Below are 27,091 nucleotides of genomic sequence, written 5' to 3'. Positions count from 1 at the left end.
GAGAGATCTTTTACTTCCAGGGATTTTTTTACCTACTTTATTAATGTGGATATCAAGCTGTTGTTCAACATTCAGGCGCATAGACTGACATTGATCTTGCCCACTCTTGTAAAGCCCACCCAGGTTGGATTCATGAAGGGTCGTTGGATGAAATGAGGTTGCACCCTCAGTGCCGTTCTTTGGTGTCATCACTCACAATCTTCTGGGGGTGGATAGAAGCTGGTTCTGGATCAGATGCAGATTTATCTACTCATGGACAACAATATCGGCTTGTTTTTGGAACAAGGCAAGTTTTCCTCATGAGACCGCTAATAAGCTGAAACCATGGAGGGATTACGACCCTCCAAGATCTATGGTGCTACATCAGAAGTAGTCATCTACCATATGCTTAAATCCAAGCCTCCAGTGCCGGAAGGGATCGTAATCCCTTTGGTGACCACTCTAAAAGATCTGTGTTTTTTTATATAGGGGACTTATGACCCACTTTTTTTAAACCACTTCACAAACTATATTCAGGTCATGGATTAAGATCTTGGAGGATCCAGATATGTCCAGAAAGGTCAGCGAGGGCCTTATAAGGGTTAGGGAAGCAGGTATGGAGTAGTGGTGGGAATCTTTTGATTTATCCAGTGAGTGATTTCAGCATTCTGGGAGTCACTTATTAAATAACAATAAATTTTACAAAGACAGGTGCACACTGCGGTCTTACTAACCCTCGTACTGGTGTAAAATTGAGAGATTAGCCAACATATCCTACTGTGGAGGACATGTCTGAGCCCGAGCACCGCGCCAAGGTTTCTCAAGTAGCTTGGGACCTAAGGCTAAACCTACCTGAGCCGTATGGGCAATACCAGGAGCCAGTGGGCGAATTACAGGAGAGCAAGGTCCGACTCACAGCAATCTCCCAGTTACCTCCAGCATGTGACCATGCATACAGTGGGAGGAAGGAGAGAGCTCTGAGCCCCACCCAAGACTGGCTGATATAGCCCGGGCCTCACATGTGCACTAGAATGCTGCCTGTGGATGGAAATGAAGGCACATTCAGACTAGGGGTTTCTACACCTCCAAACAATTCTATATATAAACTACAAATTGGCGTGGTGATGAAAAGCAGGAAGTGCCCAACCCCATATGCAGTGGTGCATCTACAACGGGTGGGGGGGGAGATCCTGCTGGGGATTGTCATCAGTGATGAGCGGCAGGGGCAATATTCGAATTTGCGATATTTCACAAATATTCGAGAATTTGTGATCTCCAGTCATTATTTTCTTGATTGCAAAAATCGGCAATCGAAAAATTCACGATAAAAATTAGCGATAATGAAAATTCGTGATCAACACTACTCCTAAAGTCAAAGATATTGCAGCCTTTTCATTGGCCCACAAGCAAGAAGCAGTGAGGGATCATGGGTACTGATGAAAAAAAATCTAGAATATTCTCGATTACGAAGATATAGCACTATATTCTAGATATTTGCGAATTCTCGAAGTGCCAATATTCGCGATAAAAATTAGCGATTAGAATATTCGCGATCAACACTAATTGCCATTAGCAGTGGACGATAAGTGCAGGATCTGCCCCCCTAATAGTAGTAGAAAACCTTCTGATACCTAAGCAGTGTCTTCTGCAACATTGGTAGCAACCTGAGATTCCATCGATAGAGGAGGTTGGTATCCTGCTTATACGATTCCTGGGCCTGGATCGATCAGATACTTTACAACACAAAGATACCAGGACAACTTCCGTTTCTCATCAATGGAGAACATTTATAATGGTGTCCTATATTAGAGGTGACATCGTATCACCATCTACTCCTTTCAAACACACCTCCTGGTACTTAATGGTTGACATTCGTAGAACACTTGGACCTTGGCGAGTCCTTTCATCAAAACAGGGCTGATTTTGAGCCTCTATTCTACCTCCCTGGTACAGTGACACCATTGTTAGAAATGACTAGATCCTGAAGAGCATCGCCTCTAGGAGGATCTTCTGCAGACTGGCCCATACAATTCTCCTGCAGTAAGCTGAGGAATTTTCTCGGTTTTGCAGCAGAAAAAAAATTGAACAAAAAAGGTCAGGATCCGACACCACTGGCACCACCACTGAATGGACTTGAGAACATCTCAGCAGGTAGTGCTGTCTTACTTTTTACTTTGCATTACGGTTTGGTTTACAACTGACAGATCTTCTCATCCACTTTACTAATGCCCCCCTACCATCCATTCCCCCCACTAATATCTTCTGACCCCTCTCTAACCTGACTACCTCCATATCTATAGCCATATCCTCCCCCCTCGTCCCTAGTTTAAATGCATTGCCACCCAGACAGAATTCTCTCCCCAACACAGCAGCTCCCCTTCCATTGAGCGGAAAACTGTTTGTCCCCCAGTGAAACGTCAGCCCAGTGCTCTAGGAACCCAAACCCTTCTGCTCTACACCAAGACTAAGCCATGCATTTACCTCCCTAAGCTCCCTGTATATCACATGGCACAGGCATTATTCCAGAGTAGTGTTGATCGCCGATTTTCGCAATCAAGAAAATAATGACTGGAGATCACGAATTCTTGAATTCGCGAATATATGATGAATATTCACCGAAATATCGCGAATTCGAATATTGCCTCTGCCGCTCATCACTGTTCTGGAGAACGCTACCTCGCAGGTCCTTCCCTTCAGCTTGGAGCCTAGTTCTTTAACATTATCCTTAAGGACCTTCCACATACCATTCATTTTATTATTGGTACAACATGGACCACGACAGCTGGGTCATCCCCGGCCTCTCCCAGTAATCACAACCAGACAGCTCTGACAGAGGCCTTTCAGAACCTCCTCCTTGACTTTCTTTGTTGTGGTATTCAGTTCCTCATCTCGTTAGCCTCTCTCAGCTGTCATGTGTTGGACTAATTGCTTCCCTTTAGATTCCTCCCCAGAATGCTTTTCTGGGCGGCTTATACTTCTTCCTGGAGTGTGTGTGCATGCTGATCTTGTTCTCCTCTCTACTACAAAGTTAAGTGTTGAACATTTATCTGTTATTTTCTGTTTGCTGGATCCCAGGTGACCCTGACTCCCTCCGTGTCTGGTGTAGGGAGCCGGTGGTCGTGTCCCCTCACTATTGTAGGGTGCTCAGGGGTTATATAGTCAAAGTACGTGGATATGCAAACCTCCACCATTCGGATCTTTGCATAGGCTGAGCAGCCAGGGAAAGTGCCAGGTCTTCTGCAGGGGTCTCCCATTTGTTCCTTAGCTTTTGGATCCAGCGAGTCATTTATGCATGTTGCTTTGCCTTGTTTCCTGTACACCGTCCGTGACATTATAAGCCGCCGAAACCGTCTCAAGCATGGATCCGGTTTCACTTTTGGCTGAACGCTTCCAGGGTCTTTCATTGGAGGTAGCTGATCTCCGTAAGACTTTTTCTCAGCTTCAAGTGACCGATTCAGCTTGCGTTCATGGAGTTTGTTCTGAGCCTAAGATCTCGCTCCCGGATACGTTCTCCGGGGGTAGTGAGAATTTTGTGCGTTTTAGAGAGGCTTGCAAACTCCATTTTCGCCTTCTTCCCCATTCCTCTGGTGATGAGGAACGGAGGGTGGGGATCATTATATCGCTGCTCAGAGGTAACGCTCAGTCCTGGGCCTTTTCGCTGCCGGAGGGGGCACGGCCTCTCCGTTCAGTGGATGAATTCTTTTTAGCCCTGGGTCAGATATATGATGATCCGGATCGTATTGCTCTGGCTGAGTCTAGACTACGTCTATTATGCCAGGGTAAACAATCCGCAGAGATATACTGCTCAGAATTTCGGAGATGGGCAGTTGATACTGGTTGGAATGATGCTGCACTCCGAAGTCAATTTTGCCATGGTCTTTCAGAGGGATTGAAAGATGCATTTGCCTTTCATGAGAGGCCTATTTCTTTGGACTCTGCTATGTCTCAGGCCGTTCGTATTGACAGGCATCTTAGAGAGAGAGGAGAGATGTCCCCTTCCTGTCATACTCAGTCCCAGGACAGTGCAGCGGTCCCATTCTGTGCGCAGGGGTCTCAGTCGCTGTCAGCCCCTTCTGAGCAGGAGCCCATGCAGCTGGGGTTGATTGCTTCTGACAATAGAAGATTCAGCTCGCATGGGAGGGTTTGTTTTTGTTGTGGAGGTATAAATCATTTGGCAAATATTTGTCCCTCTAGGAGATTCAGGCAGTTTTCTGGGAGTAATAAAGAAACAAAAAGGAAAAAATCTTTTAAAAATGTTCCGTCTGTTACTATTGGCAGGGTTGAGGCGGAAATTGAAGGTTTTCCGTTTGCTTGTAGTTCCCGTTTTGTCCTGCCGGCTAGGGTGGCGCTAGAGAGCAAGAACATTTTTTGTGAGATTTTTGTGGATAGTGGAGCAGCGGTCAATCTCATTGATAATCAATTTGCGATAACTCATGGTTTCCAGGTGCGCACTTTGGGAAAGGATATTCCTGTTTTTGCTATCGATTCCGCTCCACTTTCTCAGAAATCATTAAAGGGCATAGTTCACAATATCCGTTTAATTGTGAGTGATGCTCATGTTGAGGATGTGTCATGTTTCGTCCTTAGCGGTTTGCCTACCCCTCTGGTGTTGGGGCTGCCCTGGCTCACTAAGCATAACCCCACCATTGATTGGCAAGCGAGGCAAATAAATGGTTGGAGTGACTTTTGCAGAGAGAATTGCCTCATGACATCTGTTTCTGAGGTTGCTACTAAGACTGTACCATCTTTTCTCTCTGAATTTTCGGATGTCTTCTCTGAGAGTGGAGTTCAGGATTTGCCCCCGCACAGGGAGTACGATTGCCCTATTAATCTCATCCCAGACGCCAAGCTGCCTAAATCTCGTTTATACAATCTTTCCCAACCTGAGAGGATCGCTATGCGTGCTTATATCTCTGAGAGTCTGAGAAAAGGACACATACGACCCTCGAAGTCACCTGTTGCCGCTGTTTTTTTCTTTGTTAAGAAAAAAGATGGTTCTTTAAGACCTTGTCTGGATTTCAGGGAGCTGAACAGTATCACTATTCGTGACCCTTATCCGCTTCCTCTGATCCCGGACCTGTTTAACCAGATTGTTGGGGCTAAAGTCTTTTCCAAATTAGATCTAAGAGGGGCATACAACCTGGTCAGGGTCAGAGAAGGGGACGAATGGAAGACGGCCTTCAATACCCCTGAGGGCCATTTTGAAAATTTGGTTATGCCTTTTGGTTTGATGAATGCCCCAGCCGTTTTTCAGCATTTCGTGAACAGCATTTTTTATCATTTGATGGGAAAATTTGTATTAGTGTATTTGGATGACATTTAGATTTTTTCTCCCGATTTCAAAACTCATAAGGAACATTTACGTCAGGTCTTGCTCATCCTGCGGGAGAATAAATTATATGCGAAACTGGAAAAATGTGTGTTTGCGGTTCCAGAAATTCAATTTCTGGGGTTTCTTCTCTCCGCTTCTGGTTTTCGCATGGACCCCGAGAAGGTCCGCGCTGTGCTTGAGTGGGAGCTTCCTGAGAATCAGAAGGCGCTGATGCGTTTTTTGGGCTTTGCCAATTATTACAGGAAGTTCATTTTGAATTATTCTTCTATTGTTAAACCACTCACTGATATGACCAGAAAGGGGGTAGATTTTTCTTCTTGGTCAGTAGAGGCGCGTAAGGCTTTTTCTGATATCAAGGAGAGTTTTGCTTCCGCTCCCATCTTGGTGCAACCTGATGTTTCTTTATCCTTCATAGTTGAGGTTGATGCTTCTGAGGTGGGTGTGGGGGCGGTCTTGTCTCAGGGTTTCTCTCCTGCCAATTGGCGACCGTGTGCCTTTTTCTCAAGAAAACTCTCCTCCGCAGAGAGAAATTACGATATGGGAGATAGGGAATTGTTGGCCATCAAGTTGGCTTTTGAGGAATGGCGCCATTGGCTAGAGGGAGCCAGACACCCTATTACCGTATTTACTGACCATAAAAATCTGGCCTACTTGGAGTCAGCCAAGTGTCTGAACCCGAGACAGGCCAGATGGTCTTTGTTCTTTTCTAGGTTTAATTTTGTTGTCACGTTCCGCCCTGGAGTTAAGAATGTGAAGGCAGATGCCCTGTCACGTTGTTTTCCGGGAGGCGGGAATTTTGAAGACCCGGGTCCCATTTTGGCTGAAGGTGTGGTGGTCTCGGCTCTTTTTCCTGAATTGGAGGCAGAGGTGCAGGCAGCCCAGTCAGAGGCTCCTGATCTTTGTCCTCCTGGGAGGTTGTTTGTGCCTCTCGCTTTAAGACACAAGATTTTTTAAGAACACCACGATACGGTCCTTGCTGGGCACCCGGGGGTAAGAGCCACACTGGATCTCATCGCTCGGAGATTCTGGTGGCCTGCGCTTCGTAAGTCGGTTGAGGGTTTTGTGGCAGCCTGCGAGACTTGCGCTCATGCCAAAGTCCCTCATTCACGGCCATCAGGTCCTCTCCTTCCCTTACCCATTCCTTCCCGTCCTTGGACACATCTGTCCATGGACTTCATAACGGACCTGCCTCGTTCCTCGGGGAAGACTGTGATTCTGGTGGTGGTGGACCGGTTTAGCAAAATGGTGCATTTCATCCCTTTTCCTGGTTTGCCCAATGCTAAGACGCTGGCGCAGGCATTTATTGATCACATTGTCAAATTGCACGGTATTCCTTCAGACATAGTCTCTGATAGGGGCACGCAGTTTGTTTCCAGATTCTGGAAGGCTTTCTGTTCTCGCTTGGGGGTTCGGTTGTCATTCTCTTCTGCTTTCCACCCGCAGTCGAATGGCCAGACAGAGCGCGTCAATCAGAATCTGGAGACATATCTGCGTTGTTTTGTGGCGGAGAATCAAGAGGATTGGTGTTCTTTTTTGTCCCTTGCTGAGTTTGCTTTAAATAACCGTCGTCACGAGTCCTCTGATAAGTCACCATTTTTTGGTGCATATGGGTTTCATCCGCAGTTTGGGACTTTCTCGGGAGAGGGGTCTTCTGGTTTACCTGATGAGGACAGATTCTCCTCGTCTTTGTCATCTATTTGGCAAAAGATTCAGGATAATCTAAAGAGCATGAGTGAGAGATATAAGCGTTTGGCAGATAAGAGACGTGTGCTTGGTCCGGACCTGAATGTTGGTGATCTGGTGTGGTTGTCCACCAAGAATATCAAATTGAAGGTTCCCTCCTGGAAGTTGGGTCCTAGGTTTATAGGGCCTTACAAAATCCTGTCTGTCATCAATCCTGTTGCATACCGTCTTCATCTTCCTCAGACTTGGAAGATCCATAATGTTTTTCATAAGTCCTTATTGAAACCTTATGTTCAACCCATTGTACCCTCGCCTTTGCCTCCTCTTTTTCGATTTATGGTTGATGGGAATCTTGAATTTCAGGTCTCTAGGATTGTGGATTCTCGTCTTGTCCGCGGTTCTCTTCAGTACCTTGCTCATTGGGAGGGGTATGGTCCTGAGGAGAGGATGTGGGTCCCAGTGACGGACATTAAGGCCTCTCGTCTCATCAGGGCTTTCCATAGGTCCCATCCTGAGAAGGTGGGTTCTGAGTGTCCGGAGTCCACTCGTAGAGGGAGGGGTACTGTCACAACCAGACAGCTGAGAAGCTCTGACAGAGGCCTTTCAGAACCTCCTCCTTGACTTTCTTTGTTGTGCTGTTCAGTTCCTCATCTCGTTAGCCTCTCTCAGCTGTCATGTGTTGGACTAATTGCTTCCCTTTAGATTCCTCCCCAGAATGCTTTTCTGGGCGGCTTATACTTCTTCCTGGAGTGTGTGTGCATGCTGATCTTGTTCTCCTCTCTGATACAAAGTTAAGTGTTGAACATTTATCTGTTATTTTCTGTTTGCTGGATCCCAGGTGACCCTGACTCCCTCCGTGTCTTGTGTAGGGAGCCGATGGTCGTGTCCCCTCACTATTGTAGGGTGCTCAGGGGTTATATAGTCAAGGTACGTGGATATGCAAACCTCCACCATTCGGATCTTTGCATAGGCTGAGCAGCCAGGGAAAGTGCCAGGTCTTCTGCAGGGGTCTCCCTTTTGTTCCTTAGCTTTTGGATCCAGCGAGTCATTTATGCATGTTGCTTTGCCTTGTTTCCTGTACACCGTCCGTGACAGGTGGTCTTTGTGACAAATGATTCTATCCGTCTTCCTAATTACAGAATCCGCTATAACCAGTAACTGTCTTCGCCTACCTGCACTACCATCCCCCCCGACTACTAGCTGGGCTGTTCTCCTGCCTGTTAGGGACTTCAGTGTCTGCTAGGGCTGCCATTTCTGAAACTGACCCCCTTACATCTTGGTCCAACTTGGCAAACAGGAACAGCATTGGCCTTCCTCTTCTTGGATCCCTTTTTACTCCCTCTAAATACATTTCTGTGTCTCCACAGATGGATCCAGAAGGATAAATCCCCCCGAGAGATGTCCCCGTCCTCTGCATTCCCAGGACTGTCCAGAGGAGAAGGTCCCAGAGAACCCTCAGGTAGATGGAGTTAAAGGGAATATGTGACCACTTACCTCTCAGTCAGTCCAGCTGATGTGGGAGACGTGCTCTGCTCAAATGCTGTTGGTCCCATCTCGATCGGTGGCCGCAATGTGGAGAAATCTGCATTTTTCTAATATGTAAATTAGCCTCTTGGTGCAATGAGGGCGGTCCGGTGCATCTTAAAAAATGGAAAAATATATAGTGGCTCAACCGTCCCAGACTCTGGAACTAGGTGCCCGTTATCAGACCGCCCCACAGCGTTATAGTAAAAGATGATAATAATACAAAGTAACAGGCACTGACTGCATCGAAGATCAATACTTTAATATTTTAATAGACCATATAGAAACAAATAGAAATTAATCATAAGAGTATTAAAAATCGACTAAAAATAATAAAATAAAAAATACAGTAATCTTGAGTCCCCTCTCCTCTCTGGATCCTCTTCTACTCCTCAGTCAGATAAGCTTGATAAAGAATTGTAGATATAGGACTAAGGGAGACAAGAACGCATCAACAAATCAGATACTGCAGGATTAATCCAAAGGAAAATGTTCTTACTTCATCCAGTAATCGTGTAGATAGATCAGAATATTCCTAATGATCCAATAATCAATGTCCGTTAATTAACATATAAACTGTAATAATTGTGGATAATGTCACTTATTCAGGATTCAACTTCATTTATCAATGTTCAGGATGATCACAATATATCTGAATTCATTTATGATCATCATGAACGTTGATTGATAAATGAAGTTGAATCCTGAATAAGTGACATTATCCACAATTATTACAGTTTATATGTTAATTAACGGACATTGATTATTGGGATCATTAGGAATATTCTGATCTATCTACACGATTACTGGAAGAAGTAAGAACATTTTCCTTTGGATTAATCCTGCAGTATCTGATTTGTTGATGCGTTCTTGTCTCCCTTAGTCCTATATCTACAATTCTTTATCAAGCTTATCTGACAGGAGTAGAAGAGGATCTAGAGAGGAGAGGGGACTCAAGATTACTGTGATTTTGATACAAACATCTTTTTTTAAATATATATTTTCATATTCACTTCTAGTCCATGCCCCCACCACTTTGAATGACGGGACCAGGCAGTGAAGACGTAATGACATCTGTGCAGACACAGGACAGTACAAAAGATCCCCGATGCATGCGCAGTACTGTATCCATGCACCAGCTGTATAGTCAGACGCGCAGGTGCGAGACTTCAGGGATAAATCCACTAGGTGCAATGACGCCACCCTTGTTGCACAATGCGGCTAATTTGCAAATGAAAAAAAAACCTTGATTTCTCCCAATCGAGATGGGACCTACAGCATCTGATTCGGCTGAGAAACGCACGTATCTCACATCCAGGGCCGGTTTTAGACAAAGTGTGGCCCTGGGCAAAATTTTAAGTGAAGCCCCAAAAGAAATATTGCACAAACCCCACATTCACACTTAGCCTGCCTGCACTGATTGCGGATTACACATGGTTTTTCCCCTGCAGATTCTCGTGCACAGAAACTGCAGTGTAATACAGAACCAGCAAGGTGTATAAGATTATCTGTAGGATAGGCCATCAATATCAGATCGGCCGGCGTCCTTCTCCCGGGACACCTGCCGATCAACTGTTGGGCGGCCAGTGATGAGGAGAAGAGCTGCAGTACAAAGCATCGCTGCTGTCTAATGTACGGCGCTGGGCTTGGTGAACTATAAAGAGAGCGCAGTGTTCACCGGAGGTCTGGTCAGCGCCGTGGCCTCTTCAAACAGCTGATCAGCAGCGGTGTCAGTAGTCGGATCCCCGCTGATCTGATACTGATGACCTATCCTGAGCATAGATCATCTCCTGTAATGTAGACCTTCTCTTTCCTCTTCTCCTCCATTAGACCCAGACCGCCATGACAAATTCTTTCAGCCACATCTCGTCTCTACATACTAGGCCTGAAGCCTATGGCAGCGGACGGCGGCGAGGCAGGGAACAATGCGCTCCCGTGCCCTGCTGCGGTATGTGGGCGTTCAGGTCGGTGTTCGGTGCTGGGCCTGGGGCTGCCAACCCGAATGTCATTCTCTACTGACTGGAAGGGGGCCCCTTTGGTGAAGGGGGCCCAGGGCAGTTGCCCAGTTTGCCCCCCCCCCCCTAACGCCGGCCCTGCCCACATCAGCTGGATTCCCTGAGACGTGAGAGGAGACGTCTCCCCAGGATCTGACCGTACAGTGACTGTATCCAAGTCCATCTTACTTCATGTCTCTTATCGTTTAGGATGAAAATCTGATTGATATCAAGATTATCGTTAAAGATGAACCTGAAGAGGTGACGGATGTAATGGACGATCTGCAATGTGAGGAGGGGCAGACCTTCACTGGTCATCTGGATACTACTCCATCATCTCATCATCACACGTAATAATCTGTCACTGTGTTTCCTACAGATGGACTCGTAGAAGGAAATCCACTAGAGAGATGTCCCCAAGAAGAGCGGATGATGGGCGATCCCCCGTGTAAGAGTGAGGTGGAGGAGGACATTCCAGGAGATGTCACCACAGGTAAGGAATCATGAATGGAGGAAGTGACTTCAGATTCTATCCTTGGTGCCTTCAGGGCAGGAGGAGAATCTGATCAGTGGCTGCTCTCTGATTGGAGATGTCCTCATCCCATCATGAAGTGTTCCCCTTATCCAGCTGACTGCGATCTCTGATCAGATTCTTCTCCGATCCCGGACGGTCAGCCACATCCGCACACCCACTGCGGGCACAGCTTTTGTGTCTGTGCTGTCCTGAATAAATGGAGTAGCGGAAAAAAAATTAAAACAGCCAATTTGCCTATTTTTGTCACTTCAACTACTTAATAATTTTTTTATAAAAAGGAATAAAAAAGTTGCACACACTTCAAATTGGCATCACTGAAAAGAACAGATCGTCCCGCAAAAAATGAGCCCTGACACAGCCCAGTACACATAGCAACAACAATGTTGTAGGGGTCAGAATATGGTTATAAAAAAAAAAAGGTTTTTCTTCAAAGGTCTAAAAAAAATATCTGTATTAAAACGCAATAAAAATTATACAAGTGTGGTACCGTTGGAACCGTAATGACCTGAAGAATGAAGATAACAGGTCAATGTTACCGCATAGTGTACAGTGTAAAAAAGCAAAAAAAAACTTTTAGAATTGCGTGTTTTGTCCAAATTCTAACCCATTTGGAATTTTTTCCCGCTTTCTACTACATGGTATGCAACCGTAAATGGTGCAATTGGAAAGTACAACTTGTCCCGCAAAAAATAAGTCCCACAAGGCTATGTGAATAGAAAAATATAAAAAGTTAGGACTATGGAAAGGCAAGGAGTGAAAAACGCAAAAATGGAAAATCACAGGGTCCTTAAGGGGTTAAAATCTAGACGTATTTTAGTATAAATCACCAGTTTTTCTCTCAGTAGTAAAATGATTGTTGCGCGGTGTTATCAGCACCTCAGATTACAGCCTCCATAAATGCCGTACAGAGATCAAGTGCCAGACGTGTCTCCATCAACAAGAGACTGCGAGGAGACTGACCCCCGAACATCCCGGTCCAACAGGAACAGGATCGGCCTTCCTCTTCTGGGATCCCTTTTTACTCCCTCTAAATACATTTCTGTGTCTCCACAGATGGATCCAGAAGGAGAAATCCACCAGAGAGATGTCCCCGTCCTCTGTATTCCCAGGACTGTCCAGAGGAGAAGGTCCCAGAGAACCCTCAGGTAGATGGTGTTAAAGGGAATATGTGACCACTTACCTCTCAGTCAGTCCAGCTGATGTGGGAGACGTGCGCTGATCAAATGCTGTTGGTCCCATCTCGATCGGTGGCCGCAATGTGGAGAAATCAGCGTTTTTCTAATATGTAAATTAGCCTCTTGGTGCAATGAGGGCGGTCCGGTGCATCTTAAAAAATGGAAAAATATATAGTGGCTCAACCGTCCCAGACTCTGGAACTAGGTGCCCGTTATCAGACCGCCCCACAGCGTTATAGTAAAAGATGATAATAATACAAAGTAACAGGCACTGACTGCATCGAAGATCAATACTTTAATATTTTAATAGACCATATAGAAACAAATAGAAATTAATCATAAGAGTATTAAAAATCGACTAAAAATAATAAAATAAAAAACATAAAAAATACAGTAATCTTGAGTCCCCGCTCCTCTCTAGATCCTCTTCTACTCCTCAGTCAGATAAGCTTGATAAAGAATTGTAGATATAGGACTAAGGGAGACAAGAACGCGTCAACAAATCAGATACTGCAGGATTAATCCAAAGGAAAATGTTCTTATCCAGTAATCGTGTGGATAGATCAGAATATTCCTAATGATCCCAATAATCAATTGTAGAGACGAGATGCGGCTGAAAGAATTAGTCATGGCGGTCTGGGTCTAACGGAGGAGAAGAGGATAATTGTGGATAATGTCACTTATTCAGGATTCAACTTCATTTATCAATCAATGTTCATGATGATCACAATATATCTAATTTCATTTATGATAATCCTGAACATTGATTAATAAACTAAGTTGAATCCTGAATAAGTGACATTATCCACAATTATCCTCTTCTCCTCCGTTAGACCCAGACCACCATGACTAATTCTTTCAGCCGCATCTCTTCTCTATAGTTTGTAACACAGACACGTTAGATTTCTCAGTTTTTCCATCAACCCCCCCCATCCTGGTGTCATCACTGTCATCCTGCTGCCACCCCTAATACTGTGCCCGTTGTGCTCCCAATAGCAACACCCCCATATAGTAATCCCCCATAGTAATTCCCTCCACACTGCCCCATATAGTAATTTTCCCCCACATAGTAATCCCTCCTATAATAATTTGCCCCCACATAGTAATTTGCCCCCATACTGCAGTTTCCCCCCAATGTACTGTCTCTTCACATGTCCTCCTGTGTGTCCCCCCCATGTTCCCCAAAGTTGGCACATAAAATTTTTCAAAAATACTCATCTATGGCCAGGCGCGCACATTTCACTGCGCTGCGTCCCGGCACAGGCACGCGCGATGACGGCGGCGAGCCAGAGAGCAATGTGCTCCCGTGCCCCGCCGCGGTATGTGGGCGTTCGGGTCGGCGTTGGGCCCTCCAGCGGTGCTGGGCCCGGGGCTGCCAACCCGAGCATCATTCGCCACTGACTGGAAGGGGGCCCCTTTGGTGACGGGGGCCCAGGGCAGTTTCCCAGTTTGCCCCCCCCTAACGCCGCCCCTGCCCACATCAGCTGGATTCCCCGAGACGTGAGAGGTGACTGACCCCCAGGATCTGACCGCACAGTGACTGTATCCAAGTCCATCTTACTTCATGTATCTTATCGTTTAGGATGAAAATCTGATTGATATCAAGATTATCGTTAAAGATGAACCTGAAGAGGTGACGGATGTAATGGACGATCTGCAATGTGAGGAGGGGGAGACCTTCACTGGTCATTTGGATGCTACTCCCATCATCTCATCATCACGTGTAATAATCTGTCATTGTGTTTCCTACAGATGGACTCATAGAAGGAAATCCACCAGAGAGATGTCCCCAAGAAGAGCGGATGATGGGCGATCCCCCGTGTAAGAGTGAGGTGGAGGAGGACATTCCAGGAGATTTCACCACAGGTAAGGAATCATGAATGGAGGAAGTGACTTCAGATTCTCCTTGGTGCCTTCAGGACAGGAGGAGAATCTGATCACCGGCTGCTCTCTGATTGGAGATGTCCTCATCCCATCATGAAGTGTTATCCAGCTGACTGCGATCTCTGATCAAATTCTTCTCCGATCCCGGCTGTTCCTGCAGGACATGGTGGTCAGTCATGTCCGCACACCCACTGCGGGCACAGCTTTTGTGTCTGTGCTGTCCTAATGAACTGCAGGACCAGTCGAAAGCTTGGACACCTTTTCTTTCCATGTTTTTTTATTTTCTACATTGTAGATTCATATGAAAAAATTAAAACGATGAAGGAATTAAGTAGTGAACAAAAACCGTACTAAACAAACGAGAATATGTTCACCTTTTAGATTCTTCAGTCGCCCTTTTGTTTTGATGACAGCTTTGCACACTCTTGGCATTCTGTCAGTCAGCTTCATGAGGTAGTCGTCTGGATAGGTTTTCAGGTATCGGATATGTCTTATCAGGAGTTAGTTTGTGGAACTTCTTGCCTTCATCATGTGTGTGAGGCCTTCAGTGTTGTTGGGCAGAGGTAGGATGGTGCACCGCTCCATACAGTGTGTTCTAATCCACATCATGGAGAGAACCACCCAACTAAGTATAGCGAAGTGACCTCCCTGTAAGACAGGCAGGTCAGTCAATCTGGGTATCAATCAAGTACCAAGTCATGAGAACCATCAGACACAATGATGAAACTGTCTCTCATGAGGAGCAAACCAGAAAAAGAAGACCAAGAGTGACCTCTGCTGCAGAGAAGAAGCCATCTGAGTTACCAGCCTCAGAATCCTCCAATTATCAGCCCCTCAGATTACAGCCTCCATAAATGCCGTACAGAGATCAAGAACCACACCTGTCACCATCAACTGTTCAGAAGAGACTGCGAGGATCAGGACTTTATGCTCGAATTGCTGCTAAGAAGCCAATAGTGAGGAACAAGAAGAAGAAAACAAGGAATGGACATTAGACCAGTGGAGATATCGACTTTGTCAGAATTTGAGATTTTTTTTGTTCCAACTGCCATATTTTTGTGAAAAGGGGAGTAAATGGTTTCTACACGTCCTACTATGAAGCACGGGGGAGGAGGTGGACCGTGGCAAAGCTTTGCCGGTGACACTGCTACTGACATGCCTAACCAGGATGGCCACCACAGCTAAATGCCATCCCATCCGATTTGGGTTTAGTGGGACCATGTTTTGAACAGGACGGTGACCCCAAACATCTCCAAGTCCTGTAAGGCTTATCTGGCCAAGAAACAGAGAGGGAGTGCTGGAATACAGTGAAGGAAAAGCAGCCAACAAGTGCCTTAAGTCCCCCGATGTGGCCCTTTAAGCACCGAGGGGAGCACTGCGCGACCTACAGGGAGAACAAGCAGGCCGTGGAGACAGAGCTACCCTAGTGACCGAACCTGGCGGGAAGAAAAGAAGAGTGGGGGGGGTGGGGGGGAGTCTGCACCGAGCCCTGGAGTGAGGGAGCAAACCGGCAACTGCTGTAAGAGGGTCTGAGGAATATCAATTAGAAAACATTTTCTGGCTTAACACTTTTTTGTTTATAACTTATAGGGGTATTCCAGTTATCCCTTATCGGTACTCAGCGGTCTCCGGAACTCCTGTCGAGATGAATGGAGCGGCGGTGCGCATGCTTGTCCTGACACCGTGTTCATTTCAGGGGGTGCCCCTTCTCCTGTCAGTGTGGGTCCCAATGCCCACCGATCTAATAGTTATCCCCTTTGAGCTCCTGTTGCTATGGGGAGAGCATTTGACATTTGGAATACCCTTTAATTCCATGTGTGATCTTTCTTTCATTGTTTTCATGTCTTCAGTATGAATCTATAATGTAAAAAAAAAACATGGAATAAAAAGGTGTCCAAGCGTTTCACCGGTGCGGTACTTCTGCACCATTGTGCCCCCGGCGGCTGTTCTCAGAACTGCCTGCTCCCGGTGACCGGCTCCTGGTACAGGCACAGGTAAGGACTTACTGTCAAGATGGCAGCCCGCATGTGTTCGTTGACGAACACTGCGAACTGACCATCACTGCAAATAACACTATCCAAATATACAGTACAGACCAAAAGTTTGGACACACCTTCTCATTCAAAGAGTTTTCTTTATTTTCATGACTATGAAAATTGTAGATTCACACTGAAGGCATCAAAACTATGAATTAACACATGTGGAATTATATACATAACAAAAAAGTGTGAAACAACTGAAAATATGTCATATTCTAGGTTCTTCAAAGTAGCCACCTTTTGCTTTGATTACTGCTTTGCACACTCTTGGCATTCTCTTGATGAGCTTCAAGAGGTAGTCACCTGAAATGGTCTTCCAACAGTCTTGAAGGAGTTCCCAGAGATGCTTAGCACTTGTTGGCCCTTTTGCCTTCACTCTGCGGCCCAGCTCACCCCAAACCATCTCGATTGGGTTCAGGTCCGGTGACTGTGGAGGCCAGGTCATCTGGCACAGCACCCCATCACTCTCCTTCATGGTCAAATAGCCCTTACACAGCCTGGAGGTGTGTTTGGGGTCATTGTCCTGTTGAAAAATAAATGATGGTCCAACTAAACGCAAACCGGATGGAATAGCATGCCGCTGCAAGATACTGTGGTAGCCATGCTGGTTCAGTATGCCTTCAATTCTGAATAAATCCCCAACAGTGTCACCAGCAAAGCCCCCCCACACCATCACACCTCCTCCTCCATGCTTCACGGTGGGAACCAGGCATGTAGAGTCCATCCGTTCACCTTTTCTGCGTCGCACAAAGACACGGTGGTTGGAACCAAAGATCTCACATTTGGACTCATCAGACCAAAGCACAGATTTCCACTGGTCTAATGTCCATTCCTTGTGTTCTTTAGCCCAAACAAGTCTCTTCTGCTTGTTGCCTGTCCTTAGCAGTGGTTTCCTAGCAGATATTCTACCATGAAGGCCTGATTCACACAGTCTCCTCCTAACAGTTGTTCTAGGGATGTGTCTGCTGCTAGAACTCTGGGTGGCATTGACCTGGTCTCTAATCTGAGCTGCTGTTAACCTGCGATTTCTGAGGCTGGTGACTCGGATGAACTTATCCTCCGCAGCAGAGGTGACTCTTGGTCTTCCTTTCCTGGGGCGGTCCGCATGTGAGCCAGTTTCTTTGTAGCGCTTGATGGTTTTTGTGACTGCACTTGGGGACACTTTCAAAGTTTTCCCAATTTTTTGGACTGACTGACCTTCATTTCTTAAAGTAATGACGGCCACTCGTTTTTCTTTACTTAGCTGCTTTTTTCTTGCCATAATACAAATTCTAACAGTCTATTCAGTAGGACTATCAGCTGTGTATCCACCTGACTTCTCCACAACGCAACTGATGGTCCCAACCCCATTTATAAGGCAAGAAATCCCACTTATTAAACCTGACAGGGCACACCTGTGAAGTGAAGACCATTTCAGGTGACCACCTCTTGAAGCTCATCAAGAGAATGCCAAGACTGTGCAAAGCAGTAATCAAAGCAAAAGGTGGCTACTTTGAAGAACCTAGAATATGACATATTTTCAGTTGTTTCACACTTTTTTGTTATGTATATAATTCCACATGTGTTAATTCATAGTTTTGATGCCTTCAGTGTGAATCTACAATTTTCATAGTCATGAAAATAAAGAAAACTCTTTGAATGAGAAGGTGTGCCCAAACTTTTGGTCTGTACTGTATATATATTATTAATGAATATAAAAAAAACAGGAATATCCTTAAGGAGGACCTTTCATGGGATTATGGGTTACAAACTGCTGTGCTTACCAGATAGGACAGCCCCTACAGATGCCTGCCCTTTTTTTCTAAAATACCCCTCCATCCTGGCGCTGTGTCCCCCGCTGTTTTTGCCACCTCGTATCTTAATTTAGAGTATCGGTACAGGGAGGAGGAGACGGCCGATTCCCTAATGGGCTTTAGCTGTTTTTGCTCCCTATCTGGTAAGCATACCAGTTTGTAGCCCATATTCCCATGAAAGGTCCTCCCTCCCTCTGTCATTGACAACCCCTGATGTCATCATAGTGTACTTCATTTGCACCTCCAGGTCAAAATGGTTAATAGTAAAATGTGCATTTTACAAGTCTAGCCAGAAAGTGAGGGTGCTGATGAGTCTCATATTGTTATGGGCAATGGTTCTGGAATCATTGCATCAACCAACAGGTTTGACTTTGGGCTAATACTAAGGGCGTTATCCTGGCATTCACCCTTTAACCCCCTATACAGGGATCTGGACTTTGCTGCAGGAGAACCACCAATCTGATACTTCTTGGAGTAGTCCCTATGTAGTTGACAGCTAACCCACAAGAGTCACAGACACCAGAGTGGAGCAGCAAGAGATCAGGCAAAACTGTAGTCGGTGACAGGCCAAGATCAGACAGAGGAAGTTAGAATCTGTGAAACAGGTACAAGGTCAGGGCAGGCAGCAAAGGGTCAGTACGGTAATCAGACACATGTCAGGTCAGGAAATGTAGCGTCAGAGTCAGGAAACAGGCAAAAATCAGTAACAAAATGGGACAGCTCACTTTCACAGGAACTAGCAAGTTGATTAACCTAATGTTCAGGCACCTTCCTCCATGGGGATGGTGCCTTAAGTACCCCAGGTGGGCCAGCCATTGGCTGATGAAGATTAGGTTGCATGCAAGCTGACCGTTTAAAAGCAGCCACATGCCCTACAGGTGGGCCAGTGGGTCTGACCCCTGGGCAATCACACTCGTGAGGACGCAGCCTAATATTCACAAGCTATATTCACTGATAAACCCCCTCCCTGCTGCTGCTGTCTAACACATGCTCCGTACAGGCTGCAGTACAATAAAGCAGCACCTGGAATTCTACACTGAAACTGCTGCTAGAGGAGCCAGGGAGTCTGCAGCCTGTGAGTAAAGCTCTAGGTGGACATGGCATGAATTCCTCTAGTGAGTACACCAACATCATCAGGTCTAAGATCTATTCAATAATGACGGCAGCTTGTGTTGAATGGTGACAGATCCTTAAGTACAATTGTTTTTTGTTTTACAATAATTTTTATTCCAAACATGGCATTGTACAAAAAAGAGAGAGAATCGGAGCCCAGTGAGCAGGCATCAAGAACAAGGTTCACGCTGCATTATTTAGCAATAGAGAAATCCTGTAAGAGGAGTCGTTGGGACCAAGAAGAAATGAATGTTGAAAAAAACTAGTAGTGGCCGAACCACAATAACTGCAGATGCACCACAAACAGGTGGTTGGTCGTTACTCTCACAGGATGGCAGACCTCGTGGTCAGATTAAAATAGGAGTTAATATTCTTTCAAAGATGGAGGTCCTGTTCTACTGGGTAGGAAGGAAGCGCCGTTTATCCCAGGGGTCCAGATCTTCAGGAATTTGTCATGGTGATCTGCGAGAATTGAAGTCCGCTTCTAGTCCCCTCTTGACTTCCAGAGTAGGGCTGCAGTAAACGATTATTTTAATAATAGAGTATTCTACCGATTTATTTTTTTACGATTAATCGTAATAAGTAAATAAATGAATATACTGTTTTCCTTTAAAAACTCATCAGTCCCCAACACACTTTGTTCCCCCCTGTGCGATCAGCCCAAGTGCATCAGTTCCCCCCAGTGCCATCAGCTTCCCCCAGTGCCATCAGCTTCCCCCAGGGCCATCAGCTTCCCCCAGTGCCATCAGCTTCCCCCAGTGCCATCAGCTTCCCCCAGTGCCATCAGTTCCCGTTCCCCCAGTGCCATCAGTTCCCGTTCCCCCAGTGCCATCAGTTCCCGTTCCCCCAGTGCCATCAGCTCCCGTTCCCCCAGTGCCATCAGCTCCCTTTCCCCCATTGCCATCAGCTGCCTTTCCCCCAGTGCCATCTGCTCCCGTTCCCACAGTGCCATCAGCTCCCGTTCCCCCAGTGCCATCAGCTCCCGTTCCCCCAGTGCCATCAGCTCCCGTTCCCCCAGCGCCATCAGCTCCCGTTCCCCCAGCGCCATCAGCTCCCGTTCCCCCAGCGCCATCAGCTCCCGTTCCCCCAGCGCCATCAGCTCCCGTTCCCCCAGCGCCATCAGCTCCCGTTCCCCCAGCGCCATCAGCTCCCGTTCCCCCAGCGCCATCAGCTCCCTTTCCCCCAGGGCCATCAGCTCCCGTTCCCCCAGCGCCATCAGCTCCCGTTCCCCCAGCGCCATCAGCTCCCGTTCCCCCACCCCAGCGCCATCAGCTCCCGTTCCCCCACCCCAATGCCTTCAGCTTTGTGCATTGACCCAAGGGAGAAATTCCAGGTAGCTGGGCAACTAATCTGTTGCTTGCAGGGTCCATAGTACTACTAGTACCAGCAAGCTGACATGTTCTAATACAGACGGGACATGCTGCCACTTGTAGTTCTACACTCCGACTGCTGCCTCTGCTCTATAGGAATGTTAGTAGTAACTAAAGGAGTAGGTGTAATGGAGGTAACAAGACACAGAAGGGCTCAGATGACCACTTGGATGGAGCAGGGCACAGAACCATACATGCAGGAGGATTACTTGCACGATGGCCTGCTCTATCTATGGCGCCGCCACCATGATAACCACGATCTGCCAGCGCAGGACACAATACAGGCCACGTGATGATTTTTCTACCAATAGGGAAGGGCTACGGACGGTGTGACGTTTCAGAAGGAAGACGGACATTTTGGATACGGGCAGTCCTTGCACTACTGTAGTGTAGTACAAGTCACGTGAGGTTACTTTACCGGCATGGAAGGGGAAGAGACTTATCCCAATGTAACTCTAAGTAGGGAAAACTAAAGGGAGAGGAAGGTGGGGGAGCTACTAATTCGGTGGAAAGTGATGGAGTGACCGAGAACAAGAGAACAGTGTATGAGGGAGGAGGGGGCTCCGGGAGCATTCTCTGAGCGCATTGCGGGCCAGCGGTAGACCAGGGAGCGGGAGTAATAGCAAGCGCTGCACTCCAGCTCCGTGGTCATGTGACAGAAACAAAAAATTTTGCTGTCGAATTACTCGAGTATTCGTTTCAGCCCTACTCCAGAGAGAATTCCTCTTGCAGGCCTCAGTGATTGTCTGCTTGGTAGCTAGAAAGGAAAAAGTGATTAATCGCTGGGAGTTCAGAGGGACACATGGAATCCTCCTGTTCAACAATGCTTCCAGAGGGTTCTTCCGGAGATTGTGACCTGGTATTGAATTAATGAGGTCCAGAGTGCCTTCACAGGGGGCAAGTCCACCAAATATGCAGCATATCACCCAGTGATGACCCTAATACGGAAGGTTGCCGGACAGCAGGCATTGAATGGAGCTTCAAGCATCTGCATATTTTGGGCACTCTTACTGTGGATTCACAGATTTGCTTCTCTTGCTCACCACACATATAGTCGAGCCCAAATTTAATTCCCATTAAGAAATATATGAGAACTGGGTTCGATAAGAAGTACAGTTATGTGCAAAATAATAGCAGTCTGCATAGCAGGACAACACAACTGTGTAATGGGTTCTCTCGTGTCCTGAGGTCTTTACCATTACGGTTTTTGTGCCTCTCACATCAACGGTCCCGTTCGATGGAACATCAAAGTTTAATGGGATTCATCCACATTCCCAATCTGGCCTATTTCATACCCATTTTTCTTTCTTGCATCCAGCACATATTTGTGAAAAGAGAGAATTTTGGACTAACTTTTATCTGCTTTCTGCAGCTGATCCCCCTGTTTCCTCCACTCCCCAAATGTCTCTCAGCTGCCGTTTCCATGTTCTTTGATGTATTTTATCATCTCCAGTTTAAAAGGGATCTTATATGAAAGCCTTTTCTGCTTTGACATCTTTCTAAATTTGGATGCAGCAGGAGACTACAGTACAGTAGTATTCTACAACAAAATACAGTAGTGAAAGAACCGTCAGCATTGTGTCCTTCATAGTCATGGGGACACTGTAGCTGAGAAGATCAGCTACACTGTTGGATTACACTGTTATGGAGGATCTGTGGATGACACTGTTATGGGGATCTGTGGGTGGCACTGTTATGGGGGATCTGCGGATGACACTGTTATGGAGGATCTGTGGGTGGCATTGTTATAGGGATCTGTAGATGACCATATTATGGGGTGATCTGTGGATGACACTATTATGGGGTGATCTGTGGATGGCACTGTTATGGGGATCTGTGGGTGGCATTGTTATGGGGATCTGTGGATGACACTATTATGGGGTGATCTGTGGATGACACTATTATGGGGTGATCTGTGGATGACACTATTATGGGGTGATCTGTGGATGACACTTTTATGGGGTGATCTGTGGATGACACTGTTATGGGGGATCTGTGGGTGGCATTGTTATAGGGATCTGTGGATGACAATATTATGGGGTGATCTGTGGATGACACTTATGGGGTGATCTGTGGATGACACTATTATTGGGTGATCTGTGGATGACACTATTATGGGGTGATCTGTGGATGGCACTGTTATGGGGATCTGTGGGTGGCATTGTTATAGGGATCTGTAGATGACAATATTATGGGGTGATCTGTGGATGACACTATTATGGGGTGATCTGTGGATGACACTATTATGGGGTGATCTGTGGATGGCACTGTTATGGGGATCTGTGAATGACACTATTATGGGGTGATCTGTGGATGGCACTGTTATGGGGATCTGTGGATAACACTGTTATGGGGGATCTGCGGATGACACTGTTATGGGGGAATCTGTGGATGACACTGTTATGGGGGAATCTCTGGATGACACTGTTATGGGGGAATCTGTGGATGACACTGTTATGGGGGAATCTGTGGATGACACTGTTATGGGGGAATCTGTGGATGACACTGTTATGGGGGAATCTGTGGATGGCGCTGTTATGGGGGAATCTGTGGATGACACTGTTATGGGGGAATCTGTGGATGACACTGTTATGGGGGAATCTGTGGATGACACTGTTATGGGGGAATCTGTGGAGGACACTGTTATGGGGGAATCTGTGGATGACACTGTTATGGGGGAATCTGTGGATGACACTGTTATGGGGGAATCTGTGGATGACACTGTTATGGGGGAATCTGTGGATGACACTGTTATGGGGGAATCTGTGGATGACACTGTTATGGGGGAATCTGTGGATGACACTGTTATGGGGGAATCTGTGGATGACACTGTTATGGGGGAATCTGTGGATGACACTGTTATGGGGGAATCTGTGGATGACACTGTTATGGGGGAATCTGCGGATGACACTGTTATGGGGGAATCTCTGGATGACACACTGTTATGGGGGAATCTGCGGATGACGCTGTTATGGGGGAATCTCTGGATGGCGCTGTTATGAGGGAATCTGTGGATGGCACTATTATGAGGGAATCTGTGGATGACACTATTAGCTCCACTATCCCCCAGTGCCATCAGCTCCACTATCCCCCAGTGCCATTAGCTCCACTATCCCCCAGTGCCATCAGCTCCACTATCCCCCAGTGCCATCAGCTCCACTATCCCCCAGTACCATCAGCTCCATTCCCCCAGTGCCTTCAGCTCTCCCCAACCCCAGTGCCATCAACTCCACTCCCCCAGTGCCATCAGCCCCTCCATGCCATGCATTGCCAAGTCCCCCACTCCCCCAGTGCCTCCATGCCATCCATTGCCATGTGATGTCCCCCACTGCTATCAGATCAGCCCCTCCATGCCATGTCCCCCACTCCCCCAGTATCATCAACCCCTCCATGCGATCCATTGCCATGCCCACCAATACCCCAGTGCCTCCATGCCATACATTGGCAATTGCCATGTCCCCCACTCCCTGAGTGCCATCAAATATCATCAGCCCCTCCATGCCATTGCCATCCATGTTCCCCAGCGCCATCAGCCCCTTCAAATCGCCAACATCACCCCCCCCCCCCCCAGTGTTAACTTTATACTTGCCTTTCCTGGCAGTGTGCTGACATGGAGTCCACAGGAGACGGACCGCGTCTTCTTCCCATCATGCACTGGGAGGGACCTGACGTCACACACAGCGTCAGCCAGCGCGCTGATGATATGTGCATGCAAGGCCCTGCAGCGCTGTGCCAACGGGAGGCCACGGAGCGGGGAGTGAAAGGCTTCACTTCACTCACGCTCCGTGGTCACGCGATTTAAACGAATCCTCGATGCAGAGAAACTGCATTGAGGATTTTTTTGCATTGATTACATCGCTGAATCATTGCAGCCCTAGTACGACCAGCTGCTGCCACCCCCCTGTGTGAGAATATACAATATTCATTCTCATTAAGACCAATATATTGGCAGCATGTATAATATATATCATATCGTTGTGTGTGTGCGGATATCGTTGTGTGTGAGGATATCGTTGTGTGTGAGGATATCGTTGTGTGTGAGGATATCGTTGTGTGTGAGGATATCGTTGTGTGTGAGGATATCGTTGTGTGTGAGGATATCGTTGTGTGTGAGGATATCGTTGTGTGTGAGGATATCGTTGTGTGTGACGATATCGTTGTGTGTGTGGATATCGTTGTGTGTGTGACGATATCGTTGTGTGTGTGGGGATATCGTTGTGTGTGTGGGGATATCGTTGTGTGTGTGTGGGGATATCGTTGTGTGTGTGGGGATATCGTTGTGTGTGTGTGGGGATATCGTTGTGTGTGTGGGGATATCGTTGTGTGTGTGGGGATATCGTTGTGTGTGTGGGGATATCGTTGTGTGTGTGGGGATATCGTTGTGTGTGTGGGGATATCGTTGTGTGTGTGGGGATATCGTTGTGTGTGTGGGGATATCGTTGTGTGTGTGGGGATATCGTTGTGTGTGTGTGGGGATATCGTTGTGTGTGTGTGGGGATATCGTTGTGTGTGTGTGGGGATATCGTTGTGTGTGTGTGGGGATATCGTTGTGTGTGTGTGGGGATATCGTTGTGTGTGTGTGGGGATATCGTTGTGTGTGTGAGGATATCGTTGTGTGTGTGAGGATATCGTTGTGTGTGTGAGGATATCGTTGTGTGTGCCGATATTGTTGAGTGTGCGGATATCGTTGGTTATGTGTGCGTAGCATCAATAATAAATTATTACTATAAAATATATAAAATAACCATTGAAAAACTTATAAATTAAAAGACTTGTAGTAAATAAATTCCATCTGACATTATTAGAAAATGTAAATAGTTTGGACCATTTTCCTGTGGATCTTTATGATTCTATATAATGGAATCAGATCAAGTGTCTTCTGGAATGCGTATTGCGTATTACTATCATTAGCTTATATATTATCCACATTCTGAAACAAATCCGAATAGTTTCCTTTTATCTAATAAACTAGACAAATAATGCCATCTACTGTATAATCCTGTGACAGACCTGATAGGTCGTTATAAGCAATGCCTATATTATTTCTCTCAGCATAGTGTACGGACACGGCTCAGCGGCCGCTCGCATCGCTCTTACAGCATCACGCGCTCTTATAGCCGATTAACTTCAAGTAATAAAATGATGTCGTTTAACCCTTACATATGTATTATTCTGTAATGTACATTATAACACAGAGTTCATTTATAAATACCTCATTTGTAGACCAAATAAACAAACATTTAGTATTTTGTATAATCTTAAGATCGGATTTCTAGAATTAGGCCTTTCCATAAACGCAGACAGACCATTAACCCATTCTTAGACAAAAGATCACTAATGCCATGTCTCCTGTCCATCCATTGACCACATGCTTTCTCACCATGGCTGAGCACAGGAAGAAGCTGCTCCTCGCTCAATGTCTCTTAGTCCCACATTATTATATAGATTAACTGTTTCATTACTAGACATTCCCTTCTTTAGTAATGTTGATTGCTAAGGAAGGAACATTTTAGATTTCGGTGAAACGCTGCTTCTCAAGAACATTTCTATCTAAAAATAGAAAATATCATTAAATACAACATAAAAACTAAATCGGTTATATTATCTGTATAGAAAATCTACAGACATCTTATTCTTCTGTTCTCCGACCTCCTCCAGTATAGAGAGAGGAATGTCTATAGGCTGAAGACGAGGGAATAGGATCCTGTTACTTCTATAATTACAGCCTCTGTCTTCTATAACCTGGAATTACAACCACTGACAACCTTTATTAACTAAACCTAGTAACATAGTACATAAGGCTGAAAAAAGCCCTTTGTCCATCCAGTTCGGCCTGTCATCCTGCAAGTTGATCCAGAGGAAGGCAAAAAAAAACTGTGAGGTAGAAGAGAATTTTCCCCACTTTAGGGGAATAAAAAATTCCGTCCCGACTCCAATCAGGCATCAGAATAACTCCCTGGATCAACGACCCCTCTCCAGTAGCTATAGCCTGTAATATTATTACGCTCCAGAAATACGTCCAGGCCCCTCTTGAATTCCTTTATTGTACTCACCATCACCACCTTCTCAGGCAGAGAGCTCCATAGTCTCACTGCTCTTACCGTAAAGAGTCCATGCTCTTACCGTAATAGTCCATAGTCTCACTGCTCTTACCGTAAAGAGTCCATAGTCTCACTGCTCTTACCGTAAAGAGTCCATAGTCTCACTGCTCTTACAGTAAAGAGTCCATAGTCTCACTGCTCTTACAGTAAAGAGTCCATAGTCTCACTGCTCTTACAGTGAAGAGTCCATAGTCTCCCTGCTCTTATCGTAAAGAGTCCATAGTCTCACGCTCTTACCGTAAAGAGTCCATAGTCTCACTGCTCTTACCGTAAAGAGTCCATAGTCCTCACTGCTCTTACGTAAAGAGTCCATAGTCTCACTGCTCTTACCGTAAAGAGTCCATAGTCTCACTGCTCTTACAGTAAAGAGTCCATAGTCTCACTGCTCTTACAGTAAAGAGTCCATAGTCTCACTGCTCTTACAGTAAGAGTCCAGAGTCCACTGCTCTTACCGTAAAGAGTCCATAGTCTCACTGCCTCTTACCGTAAGAGTCCATAGTTCCACTGCTCTTACCGTAAAGAGTCCCTAGTGCCTCACTGCTCTACCGTAAAGAGTACAATATTCACTG

General features: G+C 46.2%; 1 protein-coding gene across 1 annotated transcript in view; it reads left to right on the top strand.

Annotated features, from left to right (window-relative positions):
- The first annotated feature begins 8,413 nt into the window (after positions 1 to 8,413).
- LOC122928955 (zinc finger protein OZF-like) overlaps positions 8,414 to 27,091 on the top strand; it is a 35,148-nt gene continuing 16,470 nt past the window's right edge. Inside the window, exons 1-3 of the mRNA XM_044282307.1 lie at positions 8,414 to 8,453; positions 10,723 to 10,801; positions 10,892 to 11,005. Of these exons, the coding sequence (XP_044138242.1) occupies positions 10,786 to 10,801; positions 10,892 to 11,005 (130 nt within the window). The 5' untranslated portion in view covers positions 8,414 to 8,453; positions 10,723 to 10,785. The remainder of the gene's footprint in view (positions 8,454 to 10,722; positions 10,802 to 10,891; positions 11,006 to 27,091) is intronic.

The sequence above is a fragment of the Bufo gargarizans genome, chromosome 2 (genome assembly GCF_014858855.1).
Source record: "Bufo gargarizans isolate SCDJY-AF-19 chromosome 2, ASM1485885v1, whole genome shotgun sequence".
Classification (NCBI taxonomy): domain Eukaryota; kingdom Metazoa; phylum Chordata; class Amphibia; order Anura; family Bufonidae; genus Bufo; species Bufo gargarizans.
Note: the sequence above shows the minus strand (reverse complement) of the source record. Positions and strands in the feature narration are given on the sequence as shown.